Genomic DNA, 22,442 nt, shown 5'->3' with positions numbered 1-22,442 from the left:
GTCGCCATATAACGTTCTCTTTCGTTCCATAGCTCTGTCAATATTGAACAATGAAAATAAGGGAGATTTCCCGGGTTTCTCACGCAAAATACGGAAAATGTCAACATCCGTCCCCATTAACGTTGGAAGGGTTGGAGCAACAAAGTAGCCTAGGCTACTTTATTCACGCCTAACAGCCTATATCCATTTGGTCAACTTTATCCAGCCCTAAAAAAGCTAACTTTGGTTTACTTGTAGTTTACCGTGTAGCCTAGCCTAACTTTAAACAGTGTGCATGCTTATAAAGCATACTTGTGCTTCATTCATCCACACATCCAGCTCCTAACGTTTTGACAAGCATTTCTACCAATTGACCTTGTTCCTGCCCATCTCTAGCTTTGCTGTCTCCATCCTTTCTGTTTTTGTTGTTTGCAAAAAAATATATAGTAGGCCCTATTTATTGCTAACCAGCAACAAGTGCAATTTGTTAATCGCTGTCATTCTCTCTCCTGCCAACAAAAATGTGTTACGTTCCAAGTAGCAGTGCGTAATTCTGCTTCATAAAGCAGAATACAAATACATTGGTCATATAAATAGCCAGTTTATGGTCTACAGTGTAGGCTAGAGTTGGTAAGGTAGGCCAACTTGGAGTGAATATACAGGGGGATTTCTTTGGCTCTTAGCCTGGCAGGTGCGCACGTAGACATAGCCTACGGCCGAACACTGCAAGCGCCAATGAATCGTGCTCTCACAACAACCACGTCGTTAACTTAAATAGGCCTACTGTAGGTTAACATCACTCTGAGTTCGCATTCAAGCAAGCAAAACGATGATTTGAATACATCTGTTTCTCTGGAAGGGCAAGGGGTAACAACAGGACAACACAGAGACAGGCCAGAATGCAGGACTAATGTTATGAGAGTATTTACAGTAATATGGGATATTCTACGGGAAAATATTAAAACGGCAAGACAGCGGGGAAAAGTTAAAATGATAGGCATAAACCCGGAAAAAGTTGGCTTGTTAGGTATTTTTCGGTCCCTGTGATTATTTGTGAAATTGTGCAAACGGTCTTTTCAAGTCATTTGAGAAGGAAGGAGTAGCAAGCTCCCAAATTGACGCTCGTCTGAGAAATTGAGTTTTGGATAATGTTCAGCTTCGGCAGCTTTACAATGACTGAGGAAGCCTAGAGACGAGTCCATGGCAACAAGTTCATGTGTTGAATTTGTTATTACCCAGTGTGCTTTGTTGAATGGTCTCAATGTTTTATTGTTTTATTTCATGTGAATACTTACTAGAGGAGTAAATTATTTCAAGTAGGCTAATGCAGTTGCAGGAAGTGTGCATTTAGTTTCCATGCTTATTGTGTTTCCACAACAATGTTAGTGAGTAAATCTACAGAAATGGCCACCATCTTGGTGAAGTGTGATGTGTAAGATCAGAAAGCAGAGGGTGAGTTTAGAACGATTGCATAAGTCGATGTGTTTTCATAGCGCTCCATAGCGCTAGGTATCGACGATTGGTCGGGGAGGGTCATGTCATATTTGGAAAAACTGCTGGAGGGTCGTTAAAAATTTTCTTGCAGGCAGGGGAGGGTCATGCAACTTTTGATTGAAGCAATCAAAATCCCTCCGGTGACCCCGTTTATAAATAACGAACGGTCCCTTAGATGGCATTTAGCTAATAAAGACTGCGGTGGTGAAAGCTAAAGTTTTCAATATGAACTATGCCTATGGTATGGACTTTGAAACAAATGGGATGAATTGAATGATGTCAAATTTGAGCATTACACGTAACATTTTTTGACAAGGATAGGCCGATGGTAAGCCTATACTTGTTTTTATGCTGGTAACAAAACAAAAGCGTTATTCTTTAATTCTGAATGCATATGTTACGTCCCTCCACTACCTGTGGTGGTGCTGTTTCCCGTTTGGCTGCTCGGTAGTATGTTTTGATTTGTTATTGTGTGCAGGTGTGACCTGTGCCACACCCTTTAAAAACCTAGGCACCCCGTGCAGTCAACGGAGACTTGTGTTTGGGCTACCATGCTTGTTATTGGTCTTCCTGCAGCGTTCCTATTCTGTTGTAGTTAATCTCCTATTTTTTTGTTTATGCAGTGCGCCTGGTCATAACAGCGTACCACCATGGTGACAAAGAGAAAGGATAAGCTGTTGTCAAATTTGGCAAACAACATACAGGACAAACTGTTTCATTCGTCCCAAAAAGGAGAATGATAGATTACGCACGTTCCACTTTTGCATAAATAATTCCTGAACGGTTTTGGTCAGGGCTGAAAATGCAACTGTATTTGACAGAGGACAGATATAGGCTGCTAGTGACAAAATATTAGCTTTCAGTGTGGTACGATCTCTTTGTAAATTATGTTTGATTAAAACGTGTTTCATCCGTCCTCACTTTCCCCGCTATAAGTCTTGGCCTGTATTCTTACTGGTGCACTAGGCCTGTAGCGACGCGTGGACAAACAAAATTATGTCGACGCTTCGCCACAGCTAGCCAAACACGTGGGAGACCATAACATTGCAGAATCCAGGACAAAACGGCAACCTTCTCACAGAATTCCCAACAAAGCCCTGAAAAAAATATAACTGGCCTTTCAAATATTTTTATTTATTTGCTTTTTTGTAAAGCAGAAGATTTTTTGCTGTGCAAAACTGTTGTTTAAATAAAGTATATTAAGGTTTTTTGGGGGGTATTTATTTAAGATACATTATGGTTTTTATTAATTGAGCAACAGAAAAATAATCGTTAATCATCCAATTAGTCGACTAATCGATAAAATAATCGCCCGATTAATCATTTAATAAATAATCGTTTACCCCAGCCCTACAGTGCACACTCGGTGATTGCAAATCACCAACCCAATAACATAGCCCACTCCATTACATAGCATCGTTTAACATTGCTTGCTGGTCTACACCTCGTTTCAGTTTTAAATGTAATTAAATAGCATATAAATATTTTATCAGTGTTATGATGCTTGCATGAGGGAAACATCCCAAAACAACGGCACCCATATAACTGCTGTTGTTTTGAGAAGTATTTCTCATGCAAGCATAATGCAACAATGCAAAAACAATAAAACTATTGTTGGCCTAATTATATTTATTTATGTATTTATATTAGTAAAGCAGTACTCTGATGTGCATGTTTTTCACAAACTTTTGTGAACAATCTTAGCACTTTAAACATTGACTGTTTTGAAGTGCATGTATAGCAATATAGTATAAAAATAATAATAATTGTGATATCATTATGATAATTTGATGGGGGGTGGGAGGAGGGGGTGGGTTCATGTAGGTGGGCCCTATGACCCCAAAGTATGCCTTGACTGGGCCTCAGGTCAAAGAAGTTTGAGAAAGGTTGATGTAGACGACAAAGCAGCAAGGAGGCATTGTATGATCATTTAAACAAGTTTTATGACGAGGTCGGTGAGGATGGGAAAAATCGTACATTTCTGTGCAAACTTTGCCCGCATTTCAGTCACAGTCATTATTCATTAAATAAAATAGGTTACGTGCAGTCAATTTAATATGTTTTAATAAACATTGAACCAGTACGGCCCTCGGCTTGTAGCAAATTTGTTTTTTTGGCCCTCTAATGTATTTGACTATGACATCCCTGGTGTATCTGATATAGGCAGGCCAGAGGCGAGCTAAACAGAAGACAGACGTAGTGTTACGGCACAAAAGTTGAAAACACTTTTACAATGGCGGTGATAGCCTACAGTTAATGTGAATCGTGGACATTAACCAAAGAAAGGAATTTCCACCTCCATTCACCAAATAAAGGCTGTGTTTCTACTGTAAGAAAACGCTCAGAAATGGTCTATATATAGATATATATATATAGCCTCGGAAACATATAGACGTCGAGCTATATCCTCACTTGAAGGAGCTTGTGTGGGCAAGTAGGGTGAAGAGTTAAATGGCAATGATGTTATTACATACTCGTTAATCTGACTCCGTTTGATTAATAATTTGTATCACCAATCAATTACCAAGTAACTAGTTTATCAGCTATGGGGGAGAATGGCATGGCACACTACGAGAATTGAAGTTATCCGATTGGTAGGCAAATGAACAATTTAATAGGCATTAAGTCTTAAAGGTAAATGTAACCCATATCACTTCAGTTGAATGTACAAGTAAACTCACATGGTCTACTGTAACAAAGTAGCAAATGGTAATGTGGCGTTACCAAGAACTGGCAAGAAGTTTAATTTAGTAGCTGACTACGCCACCCTAATATCAAACCAGGGAACAGGTTTCTGTTAATCAAAAGACTCAACAGGCTCACAGGTTCAGGCATGAGACGGAGACAGAGTTACACAAAATGAAAGGTTTTTATTTAAGCACAGAGGATGAACAAATTAAGAGAAACCTAGACCGGAAGGAAAGCTGTAACACAGACTAAGACTAAGAAAATATGAATTTATTATTAAAATGTACAACTTTGTGCCACTGAGTGGGAAGGTAACAAAACATAAGACAAAACAATTAGTGGAACAGGAGGAAGGGGCTTACCAGAGGAAGGCAGGCTATCCTGAAGAAAGGGATGTCAGGATCACACGTGGATATAGGAGACAGCAACCACCGCAACACACACCGGTGAACAGTACTGGAAACACACACAGTGAAGCCACACATGCACTACAAGCTAGACTCCCACCAACACCAGGTGACCAGCCTCCCCTGTAGCACCCCCTACTCCTGCAAAACAAACCACAACAGACAACGAACAATACAGACAACAGTAATCACACTAGGCCCAGATGACACAGGCTGACCCTTAGAGCTGACTGAATTGTCCCGTTACCACAATGAATACAAACAGGAACTAAATCAAAGACATACAAGACAAACACACAATAAGGGAGTGGATGGCCATCCAAATGACAAATTAAAATAGATAGACAGACTTTGAGACTTTGAGAAGCCCAGCAGCAATAAGGGGCCTAGACTAAGCTGTAGAATTACACAGCGGGCAGGCCTAACTATACCTGCATATGTGCCTATTTAAAGCTTCCCAAAATCATGCAAACGAAATAACATAAAGCCAAGAGAACATGAAAATAAAAGACTTCTACACTTTACCAAATAAATCACAAAATACAATGACAAGGACAAGACATGTGAATCAAATGAGCAAAGACAAACAGAGGCAAAACAGCAGCAAGCAAAGGATGGCGACCCTGGCGATAACACCATGCAACCTGCTGAAGCACACGGAATCAATTAATTACTCACCATATTGATAGTAAGCGAGGAATAGCGCTGATTGGCTAGATGGCTACCTACCACAGTGGAGGGTTAAGGCTCTGGCATGGTCGTGCGTCACATTTGCGCGTGTCCAAGACGTGCGTCATTTTTGCCGTGGACGTGAAGCATACTCCAAATTCTGCTGTCCTAAATCGTTAAGGTTAGCGCCTGCGCACTACGGCTTAACTGTGATACTCTGCCCCACCAACTGGGGGCAGTACGTCGAGCCTGAAAGTAGGACACAACCACCAAAGAAGCCTGAAACGCCTGAAGAAAAAAATAACGTGGGATGTGCGAGCATTGAACCAAGGAAGAGCTGATGAAGGAAAAAGCACGAGTACGTTCGCCTGTCTGCTGGGAAGTTTGATAAGCTGGCCCATCGCATCGCTCCATTTATCATCCACCAGAACACACACAGCACACCTGTTGGTATAGCTGAGAGACTAGCTTAGCCTACTTGCTTATTAGGCTACAAGCCTATAGCTAAGTGACTCGGTGCTGCGAGGGCAGCAATAATTGGGACATTTTTCTAAACACAGCATGGTAAGAACTAGTTGTGCGTACGTATGTCCTCAGTTAAATTTGTATTGAGTCTTCACACCTGCCTCATACCAAAAAGTATGAACCAAAAACCTGTAAATATGACGTGTCAATAAAAGTTTTGAAGTAACTATTTGTGTTCATAATGTATAATGTCTCACTGTGACAATGGGTGTATTTAGAGCGAGAGGTAGCCTAGGTTATTCCGTCAATTATTATTATGATAATGCATATCCGGTGTTGACAGGCGAGTTTCGAGATTTGAGTTCAGCATTGTTCAGGAGCTAGGTGATAATGATTGCACCTGGGAGAGGTAGGCTACATTCCCTTTATTATTATAATCACTATTGATAACGCATTATATACGGAACAGGCGAGAATGCATCTCGATCAGCAAGTGTTACTGGGTTTCGCCTGAGCGTTGTAGATGCTAGATACCTTTATATGGCTCTGGGTTTCGCGATTTGATTTCAGCATTGTTCAGTAATAGGTGCTAGGCTACGCTCATTTTTAAAAGATGCATTTAATCCGAAGTCATGTCAGCTCTCTATGCAGGGAGTAGGGCTGTCACTTTTTATTTGAACATGACGTGAAATATCCGTAGTCAAACTATAAATAAACTATTCGGTTTTTAGTGCTGTGTAGCGCATTTCTACAGTCTATGATTAGTTTTATTTTATTGTTTGCCATCTCATTCAGTGCTACATGATCCAGGGCTCATGACCAAAGCAAGCCAATATAATAGCCAGTAGCCACAATGAGCCATATGCAGCCACCCTGTTTCGACAATCAGGTGACGCACAGAACGGCCAGCAGACAGATAATTACGTCCCCAACTCATCTAAAATGTGGTGTCTTGAAATACTTTGGGTTCTACAACATAAAGTGACCGTTAAATATAATGTTAAAGAATGTATCTGTGGGTAATTGTGGCTTTAATCGGTCGAAGTTGACTCCATGTCGTGGTGTCTCACCTAACTCAAAGCCAGGCAAGCTGAGGACAGGCCTCTCTCTGCTCCATCGTCGTTATGGTAACCAAACAAGTCTTCTTCTGTCTAGGTTTGTTAGTAGGTTTAAGTGTTGTTCTTCTATGTGGTCCACCTACTGGAGGGGAGTGTTTACAGCAGTTCCGTTTCACACATGCGCAGTCTACGCGTCACTTTGACGCGCGGTCTTAAAATTTGGTCGACTCAAAGACGCGACGCATGCTGTAAAAATGACGCAATTCTCGTCACGCGCTCACCAGTGGCGCGTGCGCGGGACGCAGACGCGGGAGCATACCATAGGCTTTAGACGGCACGCTATAGCTTCAAGGTGTTTGGAGGAGACAGCCACAACAATGTGAGGTAGACACTCGTCAGCCCACTGGAGGTTCTATGTGCGTGGAATTGAGTGAACGTTAACAGCTTTTACAATTGACATGGCTACGTAATGTGAAGAATATATACACGACATCGTGGATAAAATACCTGCGGTCACGATGATCAGGACACAACTCAGGGGCACAAAGCCCTTAAACGCAAACAGTCCACAACACAACTAGACGCCACACCGAGCAATCAATATTGAGCCTACCGAGGGAAAAGGAGATGTAATAGTCACTGACGCAAAATAGTAGCCTGCAACGGCATCTGACACCAGAGCATTAGCTTACCTTACAGTATGCAAGAGAATCCCAAAACCGGCTGCCACCCGGAAGAGCACCACACAGACCGGAACAGCCTTCCCGACAACGCGCTGAGAGCCAAACAAACCAGCCTCACCTCTGCTGCATACCTGACCCACGGTGCAAGTCAACTTATAAAGAAATCAGCCAGCTGTATCCACCGATTTACTAATGAACGGCCTTAAAGGCACAGGTGCACCATTTCAACCCGCTACAGTAACAAAGGAAACTTAACCAATTCACAGAGGTAAACTTGACAAGTTAAAGATAACAGATACACCAGATAAAACAATACAAACCCAGAGATAGAGAAAGGGGGAGAGAGAAAGAGAGAGAGAGAGAAAGACAAAGGGAGACAGAGAAAGAGGGGGAGAGAGAGGGAGAGGAAGAGGGAGAGAGAGGCAGAAGACCAAGCCACAAGGGCCTAGCTCAAGAGGAGAATGAAGAGGGAAAAGGAGAGAGAAGAGGGAAGAGAAGAAGACAGAAGAGAAGAGAGCAGAGAAGAGCAGAGCAGAGAAGCCCTGGAGGACCAGAGCCTCCACTTTTATCATTCTCTTGGGCCACCCCCGACTCATCAGAGCCTCCACTTTTATCATTCACTTGGGCCACCCCCGACTCACCAGAGCCTCCACTTTTATCATTCACTTGGGCCACCCCCGACTCACCAGAGCCTCCACTTTTATCATTCACTTGGGCCACCCCCGACTCATCAGAGCCTCCACTTTTATCATTCCCTTGGGCCACCCCCGACTCATCAGAGCCTCCACTTTTATCATTCCCTTGGGCCACCCCCGACTCATCAGAGCCTCCACTTTTATCATTCACTTGGGCCACCCCCGACTTATCAGAGCCTCCACTTTTATCATTCCCTTGGGCCACCCCCGACTCATCAGAGCCTCCACTTTTATCATTCCCTTGGGCCACCCCCGACTCATCAGAGCCTCCACTTTTATCATTCCCTTGGGCCACCCCCGACTCATCAGAGCCTCCACTTTTATCATTCACTTGGGCCACCCCCGACTCATCAGAGCCTCCACTTTTATCATTCACTTGGGCCACCCCCGACTCATCAGAGCCTCCACTTTTATCATTCACTTGGGCCACCCCCGACTCATCAGAGCCTTTGTTGTCTGAGGTGGATGGGTGTGGCCCAGGTGGATATCATAACTTTATGCTACAGTTTAATTCTTAATCTACAACTATGCACAGATACATTCAATTGTACCAAAACTATAATCAGACTGTTGCCCACATTACAAGTATTAATTCAAGACCAAACATGAATGTATTATTCACAACACATATTTACAGAGCAATACTGTATGATAATGAGGTTGGCCTATCTCACCAAAGGACATCAAGTAGGCCCAGGACTGAGTTATCTCTTATCACTTTATGCATGAGCGGGTGTTGGGGATCTTTGGCCATGGCCAGCTAAGACAATACAGATCAAACGCAGGCATCCACACATGTAAATTGACTGCAAAAGGAATTCTTTAGAAATGCATAAGGTTTGGGCAAAAGACGGGCCTTACAGATCGCCCAGTTGACAGCGTGAGTCACTCATAAATTCACAGATGTCAAAACAAGACCCGTCGTCCATCTTCTCATTGTTGTTCATAGTGTCCGAAGGAGACTCTCAAATCAGTGCCATGCGTTTGGCATTAGTTATCCAGGTTTCCAGTCACGAGTCCTTTAGCTGTCACACCCTCTGGGTGCGAATGTCTTTGTCTTCTGTGTAAAGGTGACCTGGGGAGTTGAGCAGACCCTGGCAACGGCTCAAATCCATAACTGGGATTTTGAAATTAGACATGTAATATCATAGCTTTGACATAACATCTCATTACATTGTGGGCGAACAGCAACAGTCTTATTTTCTATGAGTTGGGATAGGGAGAGACAGGAAAGAGAAAAGATAGGGGAAAGAGTAGAACAGGCAAAAACAATATACAAATTCTGGAATAAAAGAAATAAAACAAGTTTCTGGTGTATCTCAGTTTGAAAAGGTTGTTACATAAAATAAATCATTTCTTGTTGATGAAAACATTAAACTTCAAAACCAAAAGAAAGTCAAATAAATCAAAAGGAAAGGCAAATTAGTCTGTTTTTTCATGTATCTTACTCCCAACAATCCAAATTCCTCAATTTGTGGCGTTAATGTTAAGTACTGTATGTATATGTGCTTTATCACTTCTGGACATTACAATCATAATCCTGTCGGGACTGTTAAAAATTAATATTTGAAAGATTCTCCTGTCAGTTGTAAGGAATAATTTTACTACTTAGGTTATCTGTACAGTCTAGGTGCTTTGAAAACACAAAAAACCTACAGAGTCTATTGCTCTACACAGGAGCATACAACAAACCTAGTACATAAAATTGAGTGATCATTTAAATGTTAGCACTATGTGTCTGCCACACACCCAGTCAGCCATGTGTGGACGCCCTCTTGGCAGACTATTGGGCATAACATTTAAATAGAAGGCTAGTATAATCATGGAAATATCTGTTTCCGAATGTCTTTCTAAATCTTATCACTTTAGAAGTAAGAAAGATATCTGTGTTACCATGTTTTTGAGTGTCGAGAAGTATCAGTAAATCTGTTACATTGTCCCAGTGACAGCACACACAAAGCAATTGGAGCGTTAATACCTAGAACAATGGATGGTCTGGACTGGAGGTATGGAGATGCTAGGAGAACCACACATGTTAGAATGAGCGGGTGTAGGGGATCTTTGGCCATGGCCAGCTAAGACAATACAGATCAAACACAGGCATCCACACATGTAAATTGATGGCAAAAAGGCATTCTTTAGAAATGCATAAGGTTTGGGCAAAAGACGGGCCTTACACTACAGTTTAACACAAAACGTAATTTCTGTCAGAAACCAGCCTATAATGCATAGGGTAACTTGAGGTGAGTCAGACAGAAGAGGGACCTGTCTTAGTAGCCTATATTGAATCCCATCCCTTTCAAACAACCTTAAAATTGTGTGATTAGCCGCCAGAATAATAAAATCAAAATACAAAATATAATTGGGCTAGGTCCAAACCTATGAGTAAGCATTCAGTGTAATATAGAGGTTATCAAAGATACTATAGTTTGTATTTTCTTTTAAAATATACATTTTGGAGACAAATGGAGTCATACCACAGGCCTATATCCAGGGATGGATTATTGAATGGGCCTACTGGGCCCAAGAGCTCAGGGGGCCCTGAAGCCTAAGACTGTGTGAAGTTGCTTCTCCGCCCTTCTCTTCTATTTCCACAAAACGTACAAGTCGTCATAATATAAAGGGTCTTTTTTTTTTAAGTCTTCCGGGGAAGTATGTCCCCATCTTAACAGGGGAGTTTTTTTTTGCATCTATGTCCAGGGGTTCATAATCCATCCGTGCCTATGTCCGTCAAAAGTTTGGTATATCTTAATGGCAGGAAATGTATTGAAATTCTGTTATTGAAATTCACACCGCACCACAGATTTGGTCCCCCCCAATGTTGACATCATGGCTACGGCCTTGAACACACCTCATGTAGGTGGCTGTTTACTCGGCTGCTCCTCCGCTCAAATTCGCATCAGGTCACTCCGCTCAATTTCGCTCCCCACTCCACTTAAAAATCATCCCGCTTCAGTGAAATTGTTCCACGCTCGCTCCAGTTTAAAAGAGGGAAAATAAATACAAGCCAAATTATCACCTTAAACAGAAAACTTAAATCCCAAAGAACTAAGAGCAACGGTAATTTCACTCATATAACATTTATTTTAAAATGCAACACCGATAGTGCATCAACGAACACACTTGGCAACGTCAATACACATAAGCATAAAACTATAGGGATCAGTGGGATTAATTGCCTAAATAATAAAGGTTTAGCATCCAAGTTTTACTTCACTTTACAAGCCTTACTTGATCCAAGTTTTACTTCACTTTACAAGCCTTACTTGATATGAAGCAGATTCAAATTGCTCACGTTTTTCTTTGCTCTCCGTAGCACTCTCATGTTTCCGTGAAATGTCGGCCGCTCTGGCCTATGAATTAAAAAGCGCTCCGCGCTGCAACACAGTTCCATCCACTCCGCTCCTTGCCTGCTCACGCTCTGCTCACTAGCTCTGATCTGTCGTTTACAGTCGCTCATCCACTTGTCACTTTGTGTCAGAAATTAGCGGAGGATAAACTCGTCCTTACGCATCTGTCTGTCTCGGCATATGTTATTACACATAGCATCTCGCCAGAATTTAAAAGAAATCTGTCCAACAAACTGAAGAATAACGTGTTTAAAATAAATGGAGCATATTTTGCAGAAAAAATAATATCTCCTTGTTCATGCCCTTTAGTCAATAGTTAGGCTACTAATCAATTCCTAGTTTACTTTGGAGTATTATAATTGCCACCCACTGACCTTTCTTGGTATGGCTGTAGTATCTGTAGTCTCAGTATGCTATACAAGCAATAAGTGTATGCAGGTAAGTGACTAGTTAAAAGCAGGGATGGATTAATGAACAGGCCTACCAGGCCCAGGAACTCTGGTGCTCTACACAAATATGCTACTGTAATATAGGCTTGTATTGGGTTTGTTCATCTCGTGTTTGAATGATGTCCATTATATCCACACAAGTCACCAGAATCTATCATTTAAGGAACTATTTATCAAAGTCTTCTCCCAGGGGAACACACCCCTGGATCCCGCTTGACAATTATGTTGATCAGGGCATATATCTTGGCTTAGGGACCTGCTTACCTCCCAGGGAAAAAGTACTATCACCCCTGTAACACACACACTTCTCACCCCTGTAACACACACACTTCTCACCCCTGTAACACACACACTTCTTTCTCTCTCTCCTTCACGCACACATGCAATGTCAAAATTTAGATCTAGTTTGCAGGTATTTTAATGTGAATTTTAATGTCTTTTGCAATGCAAATCTCTGAACAGCAGGGAGGCTTGTACGTCTAGGGCTGGCTGGCTGGCGAAATTTAAATAGTTAATGAACCAAGATGTGCAGGATGGTAGTATAATGATTAGGTGATTTATCAAACATGCTAAGTCATGGTGTTTAGATGACTTCTGGTGTGCACGAAACTGGAGGTCCTAAGTAAAGTCAAGAGGGCCTTTGGTCACACATTAAAATACTTAACACCAGCAGCACGCACACACGTATACACACACATACAGTACACACACACACACATTTATTGTTGTAGGCCTAATATTTAAATCATTCAACGATAAAAATAGCTTGTGTAATGTCTTGATTGAAACATGCTTGGCGCACAAATGAAAGCCTGTGTTCAGGAGAGCAGACAAATGAAAGCCTGTGTTCAGGGGAGAGGAGAGCAGACTGTTCCTGATTCTCAGCATGAGGATACATTAGAAGGCTGATGATTGGTGTAAACTTTGACATGAAATGATACATAATTCTGAAAAACGCAGCATCCATTAATTCATATAAATCATTCAAGCAGCCAGTCAAGCGGCCAACAAGTTTGTCTTTGTGCAGTATGCAATAAGGAATGTCATAGATAGGCTGATGTGATTAAGAAAGGCGTTCTGTTCCAAATGTAAATGTTTTCATGATCCAATCAGCAACATATATATTACATACTAACATTTAGTTAGGCTAGCCTACATTAACCAAAAGCACACATTCTGCAAATAACATCACTTATTCTCACCCAATGGTGTTAATGGGAAGAGAAGACAGTCATAGTCCACACCGTTATGCAGTGTGTCTAGTTACCATAACAACAGGCTCTTTGCAGAATGCTCTTCAAACCCATAGAGCCTTCTTTGATGTAGCCTACAATAGTCTATCTACTATTTATTCTGTGCATGCTCCAAACATATATTGAAACAAAATTGTTGGTGTAGGAGAACATTACTAGAGTTGTATTTCTGTAGAAAACACTGACGTCTGTGTGTGAGGTGTGGCAAAGTTGATTTTGCATAAAGAAAACATCAGCAATGTAGATCACTGCACCACTTACAGTGGTGTCATTCACACAGAGATGAGCAGCGTAACTGGAAGGGGTGACAACAGAGACGCAACTCAAAAACTGTCTGACAGGTAAGACCCTGTTAATTAATGTACATCCTAATTAGGGTTGTCACAATAACAGATCTTTTTTTGATCACAATAATATTTCAAAAGTCATCATGATAACTGCTTTTATCACAGTAATTAGAGGTAATGCACTAATGAAAACTAGATATAACTGTCTCAAAACTTATATTAAAATGTATTTTTCTGTATTTCATCATCTAATGGACTGGTCATGGTGATTTTACAATTCAAATGCCAAATGGTATGATCAGTCATACTGTTGCAATGTTGTGTGTGCATGAAGTGTAATATCGCAAAACCACCAATTACCAACCATTTCGTTTGAAAATTCTAAAACAATGTTTTTTAATACTTCAAAATAAAATGTGATACATTAACCTTACATTTTTAGTAGCCATAGGTGTGTAAATATGAACAAAATCTAGTTTGGTTCTTACCAGGGCTTTTACTGCCTGAAATATCCGATTTTGTTTTCCACGCTCTGAGTTTAGTGCTGGGCTGGTGGGTGCCTATTTCCAACCTTTCTCATGGCACATCAACGGTTAGACCAAGAATTCTTGTCGCAAATCAAAATTCCACAGGAGCTCGAAGCAGATTTGTACATGCAACCTTACAACATTGTTTACAGCTCTTCAAGTCACGGTAAAATGTAATTTTTGGTAGATATTTAGATACACTTATGGTGTGGGTGTTTGCGTTTCTTTAGGAATCCACCGTCTTGGTTTGTATATCCATGTGTAGCCCTGCCAGTTGAGTTCCTCCATTGTTGATGGTTTGAGTTTTTGGCTATGGTTATGGTTACATAGCTGAGGTTTTTTACATGGGGACTAACATCATAAACACAATAACAGTAAACAATAAAGACTGTGAGAGCATCAATTATAGTAATAAAATGAACAATTAAACAATTAGTATAACAACCTTAACATCTATCAAGTAAGGCTCAACGGCTAGATTATGGTTTAAACTTTAAACAGTAACAGCTGTGAGTGTGTTGTGTGTGCTTTGTGTGTGTCTGCATGTAGTCGTGTGTTGTGTGTGTCTACACACAGCTGTGATTGTGTTGAGTGTGTGTCTGCGCACAGCCATGACTCATGTGTGTGTGTGTCATGTCTGTGTCTGCACACAGCCATGAGTGTGTTGGGTGTGTGTGTGTCTGCACACAGCAATGGTGGGAGCCCAGAACCCATCCAAAATGTGTTCCAAAATATTTTTTTAATTTTTACATTTTACTTTAACTTAATCTGTTTTTTTTTTAACCTTTTCTGTATTTAAAATTGTTTAAAATCGAAGGGGTGACAACAGAGCTGCAGAGCTGCAACTCCAGAGCTGGCTGACCCCGTTAACTAATGTTCCTCCTAATTGTCACAATAACAGTTTTTTTTAATCATTTTTATCATCAATATTTAAAAAATGATCACGATAACTGCTTTCATCACAACAATGAAAAGTAATGCAAAGACTGGATATAACTTTCTCAAAACTACTAATAAAATGTATTTTTATGTTTTTCATCATCTAATGATCAATCTAGTCAAGCACCTGGTCAGGTTGATTTTACTATTCAAATGCCAAATGGTATGATCAGTCATACTGTTGCAATGTTGTGTGTGTGTATGAAGCGCAACACCTTTTTTATTACTGCTTAACCCTGCCAGTCGAGTTCCTCCATGTTGGTGGTTTGAGTTTTTGGTTATGGTTACATAACAGAAATTTTTTTTACATGGAAACTAACAGCATCATAAACACAATAACAGTAAACAATATAAATTGTGATAGCATCAATTGTAGTAAAAAACTGAACAATTAAACAATTAGCCTAATAACCATAAATCAACTATCTATAAAGCAAGGCTCAACAGCTAGATTATGGTTTAAAGACCAAACACACAGCCGCATTTGGAGTCATCTGTTACAGTCGCAGTACACTTGCAGGTAGCTCCGTTAACATTGCATTGTTACAGTCAAGCCTAGAGAGTAATTTACATAGTAAAACACTGCCCATGTAAACCAAGCAGGTATTCACATTATATATTTCCACAATTCCCAGTATTGCCATGAAGACAAACATGAAAAGTACTGAACATTGCTCACACACACACTCATACACACACACACACACACACACACACACACACACACACACACTCATACATAATGGCAGATAAGGACAAATGAATCATTCTACACACTGACGTGAGTGTGTGTGTCTGGAAACAGCCATGACCTGTGAGTGTGACGTGTGTTTTGTGTGTGTGTGTCTGCAGACAGCCGTGAGTGTGTCGTGAGTGTGTCTGCACACAGCCGAGAGTGTGTTGTGTGTGTGTGCCTGCACACAGCCGAGAGTGTGTTGTGTGTGTGTGTCTGCACACAGCCGTGACAGGATGGGAGGGAGGGTGGGGGCCCAGAACTCTGTGATTTAGTTTGTAACTTTTGTATTTGAATTACTTTTTCTTCATTTTGAAATTTTACTTCAAATTCATCTGTTTTTTTATAATATTTTTCTTTGTTTATAATTGTTCATTATAAAGGTTTATTGTTTTTGAAAGTACTGTAGAAGTCAGTCAGGTCTGGTAAAATACAGAATTGATTTTATCATTTTACTTTTTGTTTTTAAAGCTGTTAACAGTTTAGCGCCATCATACATCACAGATCCACTAAGTCCGTACTTTGCCTCCAGGTCACTCAGGTCATCGTCACGGCAACTCCTCTCAGTCCTCCACTCACGCCTCAAAACAACCATCGCTGCCCCTAGGCTCTTAAAGGGATACTCCTGAGTAAAAACAACCTGGGGTCTATTAAAGGGATACTCCTGAGTAAAAACAACCTGGGGTCTATTAAAGGGATACTCCTGAGTAAAAACAACCTGGGCTCTGTTAAAGGGATACTCCTGAGTAAAATTCTCCACTATTGTACAGTGGAGTTTGGTTATATGTATATTTATATTCACCCTTTCTGCTGTAAGTGCATGTTGTGTGTGATGTCTGTATGCTACTGAGACCTTGAATTTCCCCTTGGGGATCAATAAATTATCTATCTATCTATCTATAAATCTATAAAGTATCTATCTATCTATCTATCTATCTAAATTGGAATTGGCATGGGAATTTTAAGTGCAACATCACCACCATGTGGCGGACTTTTGTAACTGCAACACAAAAAGGGTAACGAGTTTTTAGTATGATGTTGGGAATGATATGAGTATTTTAACAGCACCTGTCACTGCCATACACTCATAGTCTATTCATTATTATGCTGTAATTTTACTTTTGAAAGTAAAAAAAAAAAAAAAAAAAGTTGGTTATGATGTTTTTGTGGATGAGCCACACCATAGGAAATCTACTGCATAGAGAAGCAGTTTGCATATTAGATGTCAGTTGACAACTCTCTTTGTACCAGATTTGACTAAAATGTTGTCTTGTCAGATTTGAACATTTAATGTATTTCACTGACTATAAGGAGGCTCAATACTCAACACTATTATCTCAGGATTTAAAAATCAGTCCTGACACAACTCTACTTGGCACACTCATCCAGAGCGTTAGAAATATAACAGCTTGATTTTGATCTGATATGTTGCCCAACCTGTGACTGCTGAATGCTGATACAACCCAGAGTGCAAGAGTTAACCAGCACAACCCATGGGTGAAATCAGCTGGGTTATTGCAAGAGTTAACCAGCACAACCCATGGGTGAAATCAGCTGGGTTATTGCAAGAGTTGACCAGCACAACCCATGGGTGAAATCAGCTGGGTTATTGCAAGAGTTAACCAGCACAACCCATGGGTGAAATCAGCTGGGTTATTGCAAGAGTTGACCAGCACAAATCAGCTGGGAGTGTGTTTTCTGTCAGAACACCAAACAGTGTGTCTTGTTGTGTGTTGTTCTCATCATTGTTGATGTGTCTCCAAATGATCTTCTCTGTTCAGGCCCTCAGTCATGACTCTACTTCTCATAACAACACTGCTGGTCTCAGGTCAGTGTGTGTGTGAGTGTGTGTGTGAGTGTGTGTGTGTGTGTGTGTATGTGTGTGTGTGTGTGAGTGTGTGTGTGTGTGTGTGTATGTATGTGTGTGTGTGTGTGTGTGTGTGTGTGTGTGTGTGTGTGTGTGTGCTCGTGTGTGTGCTCGTGTGTGTCACATCACATAATGCCAATATGTAATTGTGTTGTATAAAGTGTGTCTGTACGGTGTTGGTGTGTAGGTGGTTTGTGTCTGTGTGTGTGTGTGTGTGTGTGTGTGTACCTTCTCAAGTTCTCTCTAACACCTACTCCATTCACTACATCTGTAATGTGTGTGTGTGTGTGTGCTCCTCTCTCCTCTCAGGTCTGGGCAGTCTCTCCTCTGTGCCACGTCAGTTCCATGTGGTGGAGGAACAGAAAAGCTGGACAGAAGCTCAGCAGTACTGCAGAGAGGAGTTCACTGACCTCGCCACCATAGACGACATGACAGAGATGGAGAAGGTGAAGAGCTTGATCCAGGAAGCAGGTGCTGGAGATGCTTGGATTGGGCTGAAGAATGGAAGCAGTCCTAAGTGGCAGTGGTCTCTGGCTGACAGGGATTTCTACAGAGAGAATGAAGCAGAGTTCAGGAGCTGGTATCCAAGCCAACCCAATGGAGGAGATGCTGAAGAGTGTGTGATTATGTGTGGTGGAAAATGGTGTGATTACCCATGCAGCAACAGCCTTCCCTTCATCTGCTATGATGGTGAGAATCCAACTCCTTTCACTCAGAACAAGATTATTCATTCTCTCAGCAACACATGCATCCAAACTGTGCAGATCTACAAATTAGTGTGTAATGACCTCATGTACACTGGCATTAGTTCAGACTCACTCATGAATACAGGCAGCCACACTGTACAACTAAACAGTTAGTCTCACTAACACTAGTTCAGACTGTAAAGCTGTGCTGGTTCCCAGTTAACCATGACCCATGCATTACCACAGGAGGAAACTCCACACATCCCTATGTGCTGGTCACTGAGAGGAAGAACTGGGCAGATGCTCAGAGATACTGCAGAGAGAAACACACAGACCTGGCCAGTGTGAGGAATCAGACAGAGCATGACCAGATAAAGGAAGTTAAAGGAGGTAGTGGAGGTCCATATGTCTGGCTCGGCCTGTTCAGAGATGCCTGGGAGTGGTCAGATGGCAGCAGCTCCTCATTCCGCCACTGGAACACTGGACAGCCCAATAATGATGGTGTGGCGTGCACTCAAATTATGTCCAGTGGTCAGTGGAGGGATGAAGGCTGTCATGATCCTAATCACTTAATCTGCTATGGAGGTGAGTCACTGCCCCTCTCTTTGCTTGATGGGGGTTCAGATACACAACAGCATGATCATGAGCTGCTGATGATCAGGATATGACATGCTGATGACCTAAAGATGGTGGAGTGGGTGAATTATGCATTGACATTGGAATAATGTAGGCTCAGCTGCCATCATCAAAATAACTTCATCTGCTAAGGTGTCCAGACTTTTCCTTTTCTCTGCTTGATGGGAATTGATGTTATATATATATAGATATATAGACTTCATTCTTGCACTGTTGCACTGTTGCACTTACTCATTTGCACTATCACCATGACACTCACTCACACAAAGCACCTTACCTTACCTTACTATGCACAGAGGCTCAGTGATTCTCTCACCCACTGGATACTGTTTTTAGAATTGATTTAGATTAAGTGTTAGTTAGTATAATTTGTATTTTAGTATATTTAGTATATTCTTTATCTTCTACTGTCCTTATTGCTTAGTTGTGTTTTTTATATTATATACTTTTAATTACTTTTTCTGCTGTAAGTGAATGTGTGTGTGTTGTCTGTATGCTACTGAGACCTTGAATTTCCCCTGGGGATCAATAAAGTATCTATCTATCTATCTACCGTATTTTCCGGACTATAAGTCGCTCCTGAGTATAAGTCGCATTAGTCAAAAAATGCGTCATGAACAGGAAAAAAACATATATAAGTCGCACCGGACTATAAGTCGCATTTATTTAGAAATGTATTTCACAAAATCCAAAACCAAAAACAGAGACTATGTAAGTGGATTATTGAGGCCAAAAAGATTAATGTTAATGAAGACGAAGGAGTGAAGGCAGCCAAGAGGAGGGCAGGAAGGTCATTGCAAAGCAAAAGATTCACTGAAAGAAAATACCATGTGGTACACCAAAATGTATCTAAAATGTGGTGAATACAATGCAGTCAAGCATTTTGGGCGATGTGGAGTCACAGGCTGGCAGCAGATTAAATGCTCACAAGAGAGAAAAAGATTCAGTTTTAGACGTGACTGAAGCAAGCCAGGCGATAGGCCTATAGGCCCCACGGTAATTGTAAAGCAATTTACAAAAGATTCACTGAACAAAAATGCTGATATGATAAATGAAAATTTTGCTAAAAATGTGGAGAATGCAATGCAATCAAGCATTTTGGGCGATGTGGAGTCACAAGCTGGCAGCAGATTAAATGCTCACAATAGAGAAAAAGACGGTTTTAAAAGGACGTGACCGAAGCTGAGGCAAGCCAGGCAATAGGCATATAGGCCCGACGGTAATTGTAAAGCAATTTACAAAAGATTCACTGAACAAAAATGCTTATATGGTACATGACAATTTAGCTAAAAATGTGGAGAATGCAATGCAATCAAGCATTTTGGACGATGAGGAGAGACAAGCCGGCAGCAGATTAAATGCTCAAGAGAGAAAAATATGCGGTTTTAAAAGGACGTGCAGACCGAAGCTGCAGCAAGCAGGTGATATTTAGAAATTTATTTCACAAAATCCAAGACTAAGAACAGACAGACTGTGTAACTGAACACATTGAGGCCAAAAATATTGAGAATTCTACAGGGAATCTTGAAGACGAAGGAGTGAATAGTGGCAAGAGGCAAGCCGAAGGCTGCTGACAAGTGCCCGACGCTATTGTAAAGCAATTTACAAAAGATTCACTGAACAAAAATGCTGATGTGGTACATGAAATTTTAGCTAAAAATGTGGAGAATTGAGCATACTAATAAAAGTCCCGCAACGCTAGCCATCATAATGCGAGAAATTCCCACACATTTTACAGTGCTGTCTGACGTTAATCTAACTAGATGTACCGCAGAGCGGTACAAAATATGACCGCCGCCCAGTCCAGCACATTTTTTCCACAAAAATAAATCACGCTGAAAGGCCTATATGATTCTAACTGTCTCACTAAATTGCATTATCCACACTCAATTCTCACTGATATCTGCTAGACAACAAGTACCAAAACATGATTAGTTCATAGATTTCACATGTAAAATTCATTTTATACAACCCCACCTCCATCTTGCCTGTTCATAATTCTGAGAAATTCTTGAATTGTGTGCATGTACATGTTTATGTTATGCGTGTGTGTGTGTGTGTGTGTGTGCATGCTTGTGTGTGTGCCTGCGTATGTGCCTGTGCATGCAAGCGTACATATGTCTACTGTGTGAGTATGTGTCATACGTATGATTACTGTGAATGTATGTGTGTGTGTGTGTGTGTGTATCTGTTTGTGCACATGTGTGCACATGAAATGGGTTAACATGACCCCTGGAGGCAAACATACGGAAAAAAATGGTCATCCTAGGCCCTACAGTTCTCAAGATATTCACAGAGAACTGTGTCTGCCCTACCCTTCTTTCGGGGGGTCCAGTCCAGCGGGGGGGGCTACAGATCAAAACGAAAAATGACGGTTCCATGCTATCCATGTGGGGGTACATGCCCACCAAGTTTCGTGTACCCCGGTCTTTCAGTGTCCCGGGAATCATTGACAGAAATTTGGGCATGCGAAAAAGAAAGAAAAAAAAAATCTGACTAAACCTATATGATCATAATAATGGAGCGGCCTGAAAGCGGACCAACTCTGACTTCAATTGAACCCCATGCAGAGACACACACACGCGCGCGCAGGACAACTTTGGGGGTGCCTCTCTTTCTTTGCTCTCTCTCTCTCTCTCAGCAGGATTTGTCACCGCTAAAGTCAAATTATTATAGCCTATTACGTGCTTCTACATCAACCGCTATCGACAGGAAAGGAAAACAAACGTTTAGCGATCACCGCAAACACAGAAGCATGACAGCCTATAATATAACGCGAGAGAACATGGATGTGTTCTCCATTTGAGGAACGTTAATCGATTGCGGGCGTGAACAGACAGCTACAGACACGGAGCGCATAGTAGGCCTACTTTCACTTTCTGTGCATATTCACGTGAAAGATAATTAGTAGCAAAACAGCGATCAAATATTACATGGCAGTGAGTTTTGTTTTCAAATGTTTTCATGCATGTCCAGATAACGGGTGAGGAATGTTTAGGGGACAGACTATCGTAAATCCTGAATTTATGGCTGGGCAAAGCACAGCACCTTTATTTGGACCATGGCTTGTAGCCTATTCGAGTCAGCTATAGGCCTTTATTTCTTGCGTTTTACTGTGAGACATAGGCCTATACTTTTCGTTTGGAGCAGCATACCGGTAGGCTATCAATGGCATTGGGTCACTATTAAGTTTCATGTATGAAAGAGTGTCGGGATGTCCATCCGCTTATTGCTCTAAAACTTAAACTGTTTACCATGTTGTTAGTCGCTTTGGTTAAAAATGCGTCAGCCAAATGTAATGTAATAATGTAATAATAATAATAATAATTTTTTTCATATATAAGTCGCACCTGACTATAAGTCGCAGGACCAGCCAAACTATGAAAAAATGTGCGACTTATAGTCCGGAAAATACGGTATCTATCTATCTAATTCGGTCCCAAACTAGAAGAGCACTCAGAGCACAGACCTCCACCAAGGCCTCACAGCTCTGGTCTACGCAAGTCAAACTCAGGAGCTCCACATCAGCAGGGATGTGCACAGGGCAGGGCTAAAGTTGCTCGATGCCGCTTTCAAA

At 41.2% G+C, this 22,442-nt stretch overlaps 1 protein-coding gene across 1 annotated transcript; it reads left to right on the top strand.

The window, feature by feature from the left end:
• Positions 1 to 10,124: 10,124 nt before the first annotated feature.
• LOC143127850 (C-type mannose receptor 2-like) lies at positions 10,125 to 18,897 on the top strand. The gene is made up of 5 exons (XM_076289565.1): positions 10,125 to 10,144; positions 17,458 to 17,504; positions 17,731 to 17,733; positions 17,853 to 18,233; positions 18,476 to 18,897. The coding sequence occupies exons 1-5, from the start codon at positions 10,125 to 10,127 to the stop codon at positions 18,895 to 18,897; spliced, it is 873 nt and encodes a 290-aa protein (XP_076145680.1).
• Positions 18,898 to 22,442: the final 3,545 nt, after the last annotated feature.

Source organism: Alosa pseudoharengus, unplaced genomic scaffold, assembly GCF_046254945.1.
Source record: "Alosa pseudoharengus isolate Yale_2024_CS ecotype anadromous, Long Island Sound unplaced genomic scaffold, YU_APseudo_1.1 YU_APseudo_1.1_scf_17, whole genome shotgun sequence".
NCBI lineage: Eukaryota > Metazoa > Chordata > Actinopteri > Clupeiformes > Clupeidae > Alosa > Alosa pseudoharengus.
The sequence above is the reverse complement of the archived record's forward strand: the minus strand, read 5'-3'. Positions and strand labels throughout refer to the sequence as shown.